General features: G+C 43.5%; 1 protein-coding gene across 1 annotated transcript; it reads right to left on the bottom strand.

The window, feature by feature from the left end:
* Positions 1-217: 217 nt before the first annotated feature.
* On the bottom strand, positions 218-1,276 carry Prr23a1 (proline rich 23A, member 1). Its single transcript, NM_001134660.1, has one exon. It carries the CDS (start codon positions 1,274-1,276, stop codon positions 500-502), a length of 777 nt encoding a protein of 258 aa, NP_001128132.1. The 3' UTR covers positions 218-499.
* Positions 1,277-12,881: the final 11,605 nt, after the last annotated feature.

Below are 12,881 nucleotides of genomic sequence, written 5' to 3'. Positions count from 1 at the left end.
CTCGTTACGGATGGTTGTGAGCCACCACGTGGTTGCTGGGATTTGAACTCAGGACCTTCAGAAGAGCAGTCAGTGCTTTTACCCACTGAGCTATCTCGCCAGCCCCTAAAGCCAACATTTTGATGAAGTCGTTGTACTTAACCAAAACCAAAACAGACAGCAACATTATTTTACGATCAGAAACTTTATAAAGTAAAACCTCAGCAGGACAAAGACTATGAAAAAGCTTTTTACAGAAAAGACAATACTTTATGATAAAATTCAAGTAAGTGCCTTATTACATAACATATAAGAATGTACCCGTACTTAATTGGACTTAAATATCCAATAGAAAACGTTAAGGATCTTTCTTCAAGCCAATCACAGAGCCAATATTCTACATTCTGCCCACTTCAAAACCAAGAATGTTATCCTAACCTTGTAGGCTCTGTAAAGGCACACAATGGCATTGGGAAGGGGTTCTCTTGCAGGGAGGCATCGAGGATTTGTGCAGGGCAGTTCAGTCATAGACCAGTCGCTTCCGGGCCTTGCAAGGAGCCCGGGGAGAGCATGGAGGGCGTGGCGGAAGCTGCTCTTGGGGACTCTGGGAAGGAGATGGAGGCAGAGGCTGCAGTGGTGAGCCAGGGAGGGGTCCCAGCAGGTAGCTGTCCAGTTCCCAGATAAACCTAGGAGAATATCGCTCTGCTCCAGTGGAAGGCCCTGGGACTTGTTCCTGCAACAAAGGACTGGGCACCCCTGGGATGGAGGAAAAGTTCCCATTGGCCTGATCATCTGGAGGCCTAGCCCAGGGTTCCAGCAATTCCAAGTCTGCATCCTCATCACAGACATCTTCTTGGTAGAAGTACTCACAGAAGGTTTCCTCCTGGAGACCGACTAGATGATCCTGGGGCCCGTCCTGGGCAGCGGCTCCCTGTGGGCTGATGGCCACGAATCCAGGCTGTCCTGGCTGGGGTTGTGTCATGAGTCCTTCGGGGACCAGGAGGATGGTGTGTTCTTGGAGCGACACTTGCAGGACCGAGGTGGGCTCAGGCTCCAACAGCAGGTCGATGCCATCCAGGGGCAACTGCAGGGCAGAGCCGGCGGCCAGGAACACCACGGAGGTGAGCGCGCTGCTAGCGGGCTCGGCGGGCGCTTCCAGCTCTGGCTGAGCCAGGGGCTCTGGGCACGCGGGCTCCTGGTGGAGGCGGCGGCGCTTGGCAGGGCTGGGTGCTGGTGTCTGCGGTGACCAGCAGGGCGCGGGGTTGGCGCTGGGGCTGCGGGGCCTGGTGCGCAGCATGATGGACGGCTCTGTGGGGCTGGAGAGGCGCGGGTGCAGGGTGCAGCGCGGGCAGGTGCGACGGCGCGGGCGGAGCGGCTTCAGGCGCTGATGGAGCGGCTTCAGTCTCGTGCTCTACAGCTCTGGGCTTTCCTCACGCCGGATACATTTATATTTCAGGAGATGCGCGGGAAATCACGTCGAAGGATAGGGAAATGTCATAGTAAGCTCCGCCCCTTCTAGGCTCCGCCCAGGAGCGTCATGCTGACCAATGGCTGTGGCTGTAGTTTGTAGGTCAGTGCGTGGCAATGGGTTGGTCGCACTGCATGGGCAGCCATTTAGTTTGTAGGCCTTCGGTTCGCTTTGGATTGTGGGCCTTGTATGCTTTCATCACACTATATCTGTAAGGGATCACTGCTCAAGTCTCGCGAGTGGAATGCCATATCAGGACATGAGACGTAATTCTGGTTTGACCTATAGTGCCGGAAGTTTTGCATGTAATCCTAAATCTCTTTCCGATTTTTAAATGACCACTCAGTCATCCTCCAGCAATGGTGAAACAGAATGTAGAGTTAACGTGTTTTGTGATTATCATTATTATTATTGTTATGTGAGCCAGTCTTTTAAGCATTATACTGTGAGCTGAAGTACGAGTTATTGAATTGGATGTTAATCACAACTCGGAGGTATATCGTCTTATCTATTTTTAGTCCAGTATGCAGTTGAAAAGTCATGTCAAAGAGTTACCGAATTTCTAGGATCCGGTCTCTAGCTAAACTAGGTATAGCAATTCAACTTTGCTGAAGCTTATAGTGCCCAGCACATTGATCTAAGCTGCAGCTTCAAGTCCTATTTGGCATATCAAGGTGGAGTAATGTTAACTCCGTACAAGAGCCCATCACGGATTTTTAGAACAGGTTTAAAAGCCAAATGATGACAACAAAATATTCCCTCCTATGCCTGTTGTTTAACCACGTGATTCTTCATCCTGGAGGTAATTATGATAGTAGAGTATCTTGTTTATTTAAAAGAAAATTGTGCACATATTATTTAAACTCCCCTACATTTTTAAGGGCCATATAAAATTCCACCCTATTTGAATCCTGTTTTTTTTTTTTTTTTTCTTTTAAGGTGGAGTCTGCCTACGCAGTCCAGACTGGAGAGAAAGAAAGCTCGATGATAAACTTTGTGACTCCAATCTTCATTCATGTAAGCCAGGCCCTTTGAGATGGTCATTAAAGTCTGTGGACTGCCCATGATCACACTGGAACCCTCTTGTGTAGGCTCTGCGATATTAGCGCTATGAAGGGAATTAAAACTCCGGTAACCTTTGTTCTGATACATTTGGGGTATGCTGGCCTTCAGTCTTGATATTACGCATCTGCTGAATTTCTGGTTAGGTGGAACATTTTCCCAAGAACAGGGGCTAGGGACAATTCTGTTTAGGCTCCTGGAGTGTTTCAAAGGTCCTGGTCAGAACCTGAAATTCCAGAGGCTCCATCCCTTGGGCAAAAAGGAGTGTTGCTCCCTGCTCTCTGGCTCCCAGGTAACCCAGGCAACCTCAGAGCTCCAGGCTGAGGTAGGGTGGGAAGAAGCTTGCTTTTGGGATCTGGAGAGGTCTGTCTGTGACCCTTGATCACGTGGAAGAATCGAAGAACCGGAAGGTTCCTGAATAGGGTACTACTGAGGATGGAGGCAAGAGAATCGTGGTGTAAGGAAGATGGATCATCACAGAGCAGGGCAGCACACAGGGAGGGTCTCAGAGCCGAGTGGGTGGCCCCCATAGCTGTTGTTTGCTTGGTCTTAGGAGCTTATCTGGCACAAAATCTGATCTGAAGACTGGGACAGAAGCAAATTATCAGGGATCTTGGTTTCCAATCTTCTCCCATATTCTAACTGGGCAATCCGGGGCAAGTCATTTCACTCTCTCTAGGCCTCTGTTTCTTCACATGTAAATGTGGGCCATGCCATCCTGCTGTCCAGGGTGGTTGTAGGGTGGTATGTGCAATGTTTATGGAATGTAGTGAATGTTGACTATATATTAGCTATTTACCGCAAGATTTATAATAGAGCTCTCTTACGTGTACTGCCGACCTTGCCTGCCTGGTCCTCCACATTGTATGGCAAATGCTTAGAGAACAGTAAGAAAGTCATTGCATCTTAGAAGGATGTCTGAGCCACGAGGAAGCAGCTTCTAAGTGCTCACATGGTTCAGGATTGGCTGGGCTTGGCTCCCAGTCAGATGTTCTCCATCTTATCTGATCTTGGCCTCCTCCTTTAACGGTCCAAAGAAGTTGGATTTTGTGGCAAGACCTTTAATCCCCTCACTTGAGGGTTAAAGAGACAGGAGGATCTCCAGGAGTTCCAGGCCAACTAGGGCTACAGAGTGAGACCCTGGTTTCTAAAAAGAAAAGGAAAAAAGAAAAATGCCCAAAGGTTGTAGGGTGGATTGTTATGCATGCTCACTGGTATCGGGCAATATGATCCAGCTAATTAGTACAAGATGCTTAAGGTTCTGTGTGGACAAAATTGGCACAAATGACAGGTAATTAGGTGTACACATCTGGGCCTCATTGAGGGAAGGAAACTCAGGAGGGGACTTGGGTACAGGAAACTGGTTACAAGGAGGACATGAACAAATGGGACCCAAGAGTTGGTGAGACTGAAGCCACCAAGGACTTGGGACCCGCTTGGTACTCTTGACACTGGCCATTTTTTTTTTTTATTCCTAATTTAATTCCCTTCTTTTGACACAGGCTTATGCAGTCAGGCTGGCCTTGAACTCTTGTGCAGCAGAAGCTGACCCCGACTCCTGTTTGAGCTTCCACTTCCCAAGTGCTGGGGTTATGGATATATGCTCGCTTGTCCAGATGATTTGACCATCTTTAACACAGAATTAAACAGCTGAAATTGCTATTTATTTTTAGCCACATGAGAAATAATTGCATTTCAAAAATATTCCAAATTGTGAGATTGTGGCCTCTGGTCAGCTACTAGTGAGTTAAGTGCTGGGGCCATGAGCTCATTTTTCTGAGTGTTTACGATGGTTGTCTTGCTGGAATGCTGATGGATTGTGAGCATTTTTCTGCCATGTCAGGGCTTACCGCCATTTTGTTTTGTTACCTTCAAAGCACGTGCTCTCCCCTGTCTTCTTCCAGAGGCCATTTTACATGCGCTGTTGACATCTAGACTTTGATTGTTTTGTGTAAGAAAGGGCAACTTCTAAAGTCACTTGTATATTAATTTCTTTGCCTCTAATTGAACACTGAAAACAGCTGAGTTGCCAGCTGGCCTTGCGGTAACCCTGGTCATTGTGGCATATGACAACAGGCTGTCTTTACTGCTTGACATCACGGAATGCTCTAGTATTGCTGATGTTTAAGGATTAGCTGTGATGATGGCCTAGGTGACCACCAAATCATTAATCCTGTATTATTTTAAGGCTACCAAGCTGACATTCGAGTATGATTTGGCCGTTAAGGCTGGGGAAGCAGGCAATAGCAGATGTTTACCGAGTCCTTAGGGGGAAGTCAAACCTCAGAGCTTTGTTGTTATCATCAAAATCCAATGATCTCTGCTTTTGTCTTTAGCCATCTCGTGAAGGCTCACTGGTTTCTAGTTGTCTTCCAGGTTGTGCAGTTGTGTAGTTTGCAATGATGACAGTTCCCTTCCTCATCAGGTTCTACACCCGTGGTCACTTTCCCTTGTCTAATTCTGTCAACAGGAACCTCCAGGGCAAGATAAAGAATGAGGAGAGATGGTGTCTTTTTCTTGTTCTAGGCTTCCTGAGAGTGCAGCTCATCTTCGCCAGGTAAGCATGCTAGCCCCATTGCTCAGAAATAAACAGGTAAAAGAGATGTGATCTTCTGCCTTTTTAGTGAAGTGTTTTCAAATTTGTAGGAACATTGCCAAAACCGTTTCTTTTATCATCATTGTCATCATCTTGACCATTGGCTTTATCACTCTGCCTCTTAGGAAGATTGCACGTTTGTCTGTCTGCTCTTACACTGGACAGTGGAGCAACCCAAGTTCCTCCAGTTCTCTTAAGTCTTGGCTTCTTTACAAATCTTCCCTTATTTCCTATTTCCTTCTCATTTCTTTCATGACAAAAACCTCAGACTCTGTGGATTTGTTTACCAATTGATCCACTCATAACTCATACAGATCAATTTGGTCTTGATAGATCTTTAACATCACAACCAACTTAGTAAAAAGTTTCAAGATTTATATGCATATTTTTTTTTCTGCTTCTGATGGAAGGACCACAGTTAAATTGCTGTGTTCAAATGTACATGGATTCATTCTTCTCTTTGGTGAGGTCATTTCATTGCATAGAAATATAGCTTGATTCATTCACGTTTACATTCAGTTTTATCCTTCTTGTTCTCCTCCTCCTCCTCCTTCTTTTCTCTCTCTCTTTCTCTCTCTCTCTGTAAGTTCATGAGGTGTGTGAGTGTACATGGAACACACGTGGCAGTCAGAGCAGACACAGGTGAAAGGATGTTACTGAAGATATATACATATACATATACATATACATATACATATACATACACACACAGAAACTTGCCAAAGATCTTCTCCTGAGGTTCCTGCAGCTTCCTGCTGCTTCTGCGGCCTCAGGCCGATTGGCAGAGTGATGTCAGCTGATGCAGACTTATATTCTCTTACCGAGGCAAGACCTGTGGAGGACACATGATATTGGGAGGGAGTATAAATAGGACCCAATGGAGGGTGACAAGGGAGGTGGGGTGCTTGGCTTGCTTGTGTAGCTAGCTTTGCAACACTTATTGGTCTTGAGTCTTTGCTGATCTCTGCTTCATTGAGCAGAACTTCTCCTGGCAACCCTGGTGGTCCTAGTCCCTCCTACTGACTCATGCCGATGTGTCTGAGGGCTGGCTGTTTCTGCTAGGTTGTACCACGGCTGCTGATTCTTGTTTGCTATCCCGACACTACTGAACTGGACTGCTGGTATATTGGTGAGGAGTCTGTGAGTGGATCAAGCTGTTTCTGCTGACCTGTGAACCAAACTGCTGATTTCCCGACAAGATAGATGGGATTTGCTCTAAAGAACAATTTCTAAGCAGGTTCACTTCCCCCATTTCCTAATAGTCTTTCTTTTCCACTACTTCTTGTGGGTGGTGGGCTAGAAGAGAGGTTAAAGTGTTTAAGAATCATTATTAAAATTAGGGTTGAGAAAAAAATAAAGATTACAGGTGTGTGAACCCAGTTCCTTTACCAACTGAACCATCTCCATGGCCCTAATAATACATCTTTAAAATGTGCCATTAGACTCTGTTTGCCAATGTATTTACCATCTAACTTCACCTTGACATTGATCTTTAGGATCGTCATTCTCTTTTTTCAAGACAGAGTCTCATTATATAGCTCTGGGTATCTTTGAACTCACTACACAGACCCAGATGTCCTCAAACACAGAGATCCATCTGCCTCTGCCTCCCAAGTGCAGGCCCCTCGTCTGTAATATTTTAAAATTTATTTTGTTATTGATGTTAGATTTTCTATGTAAGAATAACCTAGAAACATGGAAATCTATACACTGAACAGTGTTGTGTAAAACTGTGTGGGCCTGGCACTGTCAGCCTGACAGATATACTTTTTTGGTAATTATAGACTTCAGATTTTGTTTCTCCGTTTCTAGTCTTTTGTATGAATTGCATTTTTAAGCAATATAATTCTTTTTGTGTAGCTCTTAAAACATTTAAGTAAAAGTGTTCTTCCAGCTTTAGTTATCTTTTCTGTATCTGTAATCATTAATCTGCTACCATTTCATAATGTCTGTCTTTTCTTTTTTGGCTTTTCAAGACTGAATTTCTTTGTATAGCCTGGGCTGTCCTGGAACTAGCATGGTAGATCAAGCAGGGATCAAATTCAGAGATCCACCTGCCTTTCCATGTTTTCTTGATTAATTATATTAACCTGAATTCAAACTTCTTGGGTTTAAACCACAGCTGTGGTACTTACTGGCTATATTCCTGGCCCATGTCCACCTATCTCCTCCCTGTGATGCCCCCCACATATAACCCCCCCTCTGTCCCCTGCCATCCTCCCCTCTTGTCACCTGAGAAGCAAGAACCACAGCTGAGAAACTGCCTCCATCAGATTGTTCTGTGGGCATGTCTGGGGGGCATTTTCTTGATTGGTATTGTTGTGGGAGGGCCCAGCCTGTCGTGGCTGGTGCTACTCCTGGGCAGTTAGTACTGGGCTGTCTAAAAAGGCAGGTGAACCAGCCATTGGAAGCAAAGCCTGTGAGCAGAGCTCTTCCATGGCCTCTGCTTTAGTCCTGTCTCCAGGTTCCTGCTTGAGCGCCTGCTCTGGCTTCCCCTGATGGACTCTTAAGTTAAACCATTACCCGCTCCAGCTTGCTTTGATCAGTGTTAATCACAGCAACAAAGGAAGGAAACTAATACATAAATTTGTGCCCAGTGTGGGGTGTTGCTGTGATGGGCCTGCCTGACCATGTTTCTTTTGGGAGGGACTGTGAAATCATTTGGAACTTAGGGCTGGAAAAGCTATTGAATGCTTAGGGCTTAAAGAACTCTTATGGGTACTTGGAAGAGAATTCTGTGAGCTTCCCTTGATGGTTGGACTGTAAAGTACAAGATGAAATAAACCCTTTCTTCCCGAAGCTGGTTTTAGCCAGTGTTTTATCACAACAGCCAAAAGCAAAGCAGCACTGTGTGTTTAAAGGCTCAGTGTATGGGCCCTGCTGTCTGTTCTGTTGATCTGCCTGCTGTTTCTCTGATACCCCCCCTCCCCCCAGCTCCATTAATGCAGTAGTACAATAAGGCTGAAAGCTGACATGTCAGACCTTCAACTGTGATCTGCCTTCCGATTGTGATGGCGATTCTAGGTCTTTTGCCTCCCCGTATACATCTTCAGATCTACTTGTTAGTATCCACACAATGCGCTGAGGTCTTCACTTGGATTTTGTTGATTCTATAGGTCAAAGAGGAAAGAGCTCACATCGTGAGAGTGTTTGCTCACATCTTCTCAAACACAGGACAGCCAGGGCTATACAGAGAAACCATGTCCCTAAAAACCTAGGAAATAAACAAACAAAAAAGAAAGTAAGAAAGAATGAAAGACAGAGAAAAAGCACAAGAAACACAGATACCAAGGTACACTTTCACATCCATAGAAAACTTACACAAACAAAATAGAAAACCATATTTTATAAGCAAAAGACCTATAAAGCAAAAAAAAAAAAAAAAAAAAAAAAACAACAACAACAACTACAGGCCTGAGCAAAACACTGAGACATACACACCTCTAAAAATTACTCGAGTTCATTTTGTGTTGTCCGTCTACTGCTGGGCGTGAGTCTTTCTCTTGTTTGTGGTTGGTAGATCCAGTGAAATCCCTTTGGATAAAACTAGTTTTTCCTTTCTAAGTGGTTATCTATTAGAGATAGCCTCTGGGTTAGGATGGTGGCTTTTGCTCACTTTATGGGGCATGTGTTTATGTTTCTTATGTGAGCTTCTCCCTCTGGCCTTTGTATGATCTCCTGCCATGTGGAGTTTGCTGGTAAGCTATATATTATGGGTTGTCATCCTTGCTAATCTTTTCTCAAATATGCTGCTTTTCCCCCTTTAGAACATGGTATCTTTTGTTGCACAAGAAAAGAAAATATCACTTTCTTCGATAGAACTTTCCTGTGAAAATTAAAGATATTTATTTCCTTCTAATAATCTCGTCAAGCTTAGTGAACGGGTACTACAAATCAGGGTGGTCTTTGGATTTCTTTTTTTTGTTTCTTTTGAGACAGGGTTTCACTCTGTAGCCTTGGCTGGCTTTGGAACTCATTATGGAGATCAAGCTGGCCTGAGGCTCATAGAGATCTGCTTGCCTCTGCCTCCTAAGGGCAGGGATTAAAGGTGTGAACCACCATGCCCAGCCTGGTATTTTGTTGTTGTTTTTAAGTAATCGTTTCAAAAGATATCACCTGCCTGTATACTGGTGCATGCTTGCTTTGTGAAGAGGCCAGAAGAGGGAATTTGAATCTCTGGAATTGGAATTACAGATGAATGTGAGCCATCATGTAGGTGTTGGGAATTGAACCTGAGTCTTCTAGAAGAGCAACTGGTGCTCTTAACTCCTGAGCCATCTTTTCAGGCCCCATACTTAGTATCTTTTCTTTTTCTTTTTCTTTTTCTTTTTCTTTTTCTTTTTCTTTTTCTTTTTCTTTTTCTTTTTCTTTTTCTTCTCTTCTCCTTTCCTTTCCTTTCCTTTCCTTTCCTTTCCTTTCCTTTCCTTTCCTTTCCTTTTCTCTTCTCCTCCTCCTCCTCCTCCTCTTCTTCTTCTTCTTCTTCTTCTTCTTCTTCTTCTTCTTCTTCTTCTTCTTCTTCTTCTTCTTCTTCTTCTTCTTCATCCAGGAACACTACAGCTGACTTCATCTTTAATTTTAATGTAGAATATTAATTTTTTTCTCTGAATAGGTTTTGGGAATTTTTAAAAAGACTTATTTATTTTTATTTATACAAGTACACTGTAGCTGTCTTTAGACACACCAGAAGAGGGCATCAGATCCTATTACAGATGGTTAAGAGCCACCATGTGGTTGCTGGGAATTGAACTCAGGACCTTTGGAAGAGCAGTCAGTGCTCTTAACTGCTGAGCCACCTCTCCAGCCCAAAAGTATAGTAGTTCTAATTTATCTTATTTTTATTTTTTTAAGAAGTATTTTATGTATGTGAGTACACTGTAAGTGTCTTCAGATCACATGAGGGCATCAGATCCCATGACAGATGGTTGTGAGCCATCATGTGGTTGCTGGGAGCTGAACTCAGGACCTCTAGAAGAGCAGTCAGTGTTCTTAACCTCTGAGCCATCTCTCCAGCCCCAGGGAACTTTTTGATTCATCCTTGCATTTACTTCTAGCTCTTTCCCTGCTCTTTCAGCACCCCTGCCTCCTGTTCTTACTGTTCCCTCCGAGCAGTTAATGTTCTCAGTGATCTCATGATCAGTGGGCTTGTTTACTCTGTGACTTCACTTACCAGGGTATCGTTCTTTTCAGCTGCAAGTGAGGACGTGCGTGCCTCTTCCTGCCAGTGCCTGGCACTGGAGCACTATCTTTGCTGGGGCCATCTCTAGCCATGTGTGTTACCGTAGTGGTAGCAAGTAGCCCTGGGTGAGTTTTGACCTTTAAAGCCTCCGAAGTTTCTCCCCTATTTGAGTTTTGTAGCAGCTTTTTGATCATGATCAACTTGATGATTTTATTCACTTGGTAGTTTTTCAAGAGATTAGCGAAACTTAAGAGAGGATATTTAAATGGACCATATACTTTTAGCATGTGTTTGGTTGGGATTTTTAGATGTGGGCTCCTATGTGTGTTTGGTGTTTTGTTTTTTTTGTTGTTGTTGCATGTGTTCTCAACTCCTTCACACTTTAGTGAGGTAAGTTACAGTGACATCACACTTTAGGTATTTAATTCTCTTTGTGCTCTGGGATTCTTTGTTACAACCTGGTATTTACTTTTTCCTTGAATATTTGGGAGAGTTTGTTAATTAAGTTCTTTAAAAATGAGTTTTTTCCTCATATTTTTAGTGATTATTGGCCTCCAAAACCACCTTAATTCCAAGCCCCTTAATACCGTCCTCACAGCAAAGGACTTAAGGATACAGATCGTTTGAACTCCATGATGGTTGCATCCTATAAATATGGAGTTTTAATCTCATCTTAGTTGATAATTTTTTCTTGTAATTCCCCACTTATTTAAGAAATAGGTGGAAACTAGAGTCTATCTATCTATCTATCTATCTATCTATCTATCTACACACACACATACACACACACACACACACACACGTACACATTTTGTTTTCAAGTCTATATATTGGGTTAGTGAACATAAACTTAAGATTTTTTTTATGTGTTCCAATAGTCAGTGCTTTGTAGTTTTATATGTGTTTTCTTGTTTTATAGGTGTAATTTTCTTTGTTTTTAAGATAAATTCATTTAATTAACTATAACATTTAAATCATGTCAGTAGTGTTCAAATGACAGAAATGTGCTTTATCTGTCCTGTCTAAGTAGTAACTGGTCACATATGATTTATTAATCATTTAAAACCGTGTCTGTTATAATTTAGGAATAAAGCTTAAATTTTACTTAATTATAACTATTTTAAACTTAACCCCAAATACCCCCACTTTAAATAGAGCATCCCATGGAATGCTACCTTTGTATAATTGGCTATTTCTAGTCTATCTTATTACTCACTTACTGAGAGACATTTTCAATTCTCTCTCTGTGGCTGCAGATTTGCCGATTTCTATTCTTGCAATGGTCTTTATTGATTGCAGTTTTGACAGGATCTAGAATTATTTGGGTGACAGACCTCTGAACATTTCTGCATGGCAGTTTCCAGACTGGACTTACTAAGGTGGGGATACATAGCCTAAATGTAGCAGCACCATTACATGGGAACTCTAGGGTCATGGACTGGATTATAAAGGAGAAACAGGCTCAACCCCAGCATGCTTTGCGGCCGTCTTCCTAATGGCCCGCCTTGAGACCAGCTGCCTCTCTCTGCTCCCGCAGCTACTACCTTCACCACTTCACCATCAACTTCAGTGTGTGAGTTGAAATAAGCCCTTCTGATTCTAAGTGGCTGCGATTCTTGTTTTTTGTCAACTTACCAATTCACATGGGGTGATGCACAGTAGGCTCAGATAGATGCTCTGTACGTAGTGAGTTGTTTAGTTGAAGAGCTCTGTGCTTAAGACGTTCCTCATTTGTGATCGGCTGTGAGCCCAGCGTTTCTCCAGAGAGGGATGTTGCTTTTGTTGTATCTGACAGAGCTAGTTTCGCCTTTTCTCCTGTGGAGCTCCTCTTCTGTCGGCTATAGCTGTTCCCTATTCGAACATCCCCTAAAGGGTGATCTGAACAAGAGTTGTCGGCGTCTCTTTTAGTAGGCCTGAAGAAACAAGAAAGACCCATGGACATTTCTTTCCCAACACTCTCTTGTTCCTGGAACCCACAACCTCTGGGCTCCGGGGAGCCTTGCAGTCTGGTGTATCAGATCCATTTCCTTAAAGTTTGGCTTCAATTTTTCTCTCTCCTTTAATCTTTTAGGAATTTCTGAATTTTGTGCATTTATAAAACTTCAATGTAAAACTTCCAGTGTTTTAAAAGCGAGGAACAGGGTCAGCAAGGGTTCCTGTGGGGCTTCCGGCAGAAGTGACCTCACATGTCATGCTCCCCCCACATTGGTCCGCTAACCATGCTGATTGTAATTGGAGAGCCTGTTTTGAGTCTATCTGCTTCTCTCTGTGCTATTAACTTACTTAGACCTCTTATTGCAGTAGGAAGTCAGTTCTCTGACGGCAGGGCTGATGTTGGTTTTGCTCTTTCTTCACTGCCTAGAGCGATCCTTAGACAAACAATGTCCTGAGTGAATGCTTCTCATTTTTTGGGAATAACGTCACGGAGGTATACTTTGTATTCTATAAAGTTTACTTCCGTTTTTAGTTTTCATTTTTTGTTGTCCTAGGATTCGGACCGGGACCTTAGCATGTCGTCTACCTCGATCTTATTCAGCCCCTCCTTTTATTTTTCGGTCTGAGAACAGGGTTCACTTAGTTGCCCAGGCTGGCTTTGAACT

Source organism: Mus musculus, chromosome 9 (assembly GCF_000001635.26).
Source record: "Mus musculus strain C57BL/6J chromosome 9, GRCm38.p6 C57BL/6J".
NCBI classification, from domain to species: Eukaryota; Metazoa; Chordata; class Mammalia; order Rodentia; family Muridae; genus Mus; species Mus musculus.
Note: the sequence above shows the minus strand (reverse complement) of the source record. Positions and strands in the feature narration are given on the sequence as shown.

Excerpts from the sequence above, each read along its gene's own strand:
- Prr23a1 (NM_001134660.1), bottom strand. The coding sequence starts at position 1,276 with ATGCTGCGCACCAGGCCCCGCAGCCCCAGCGCCAACCCCGCGCCCTGC.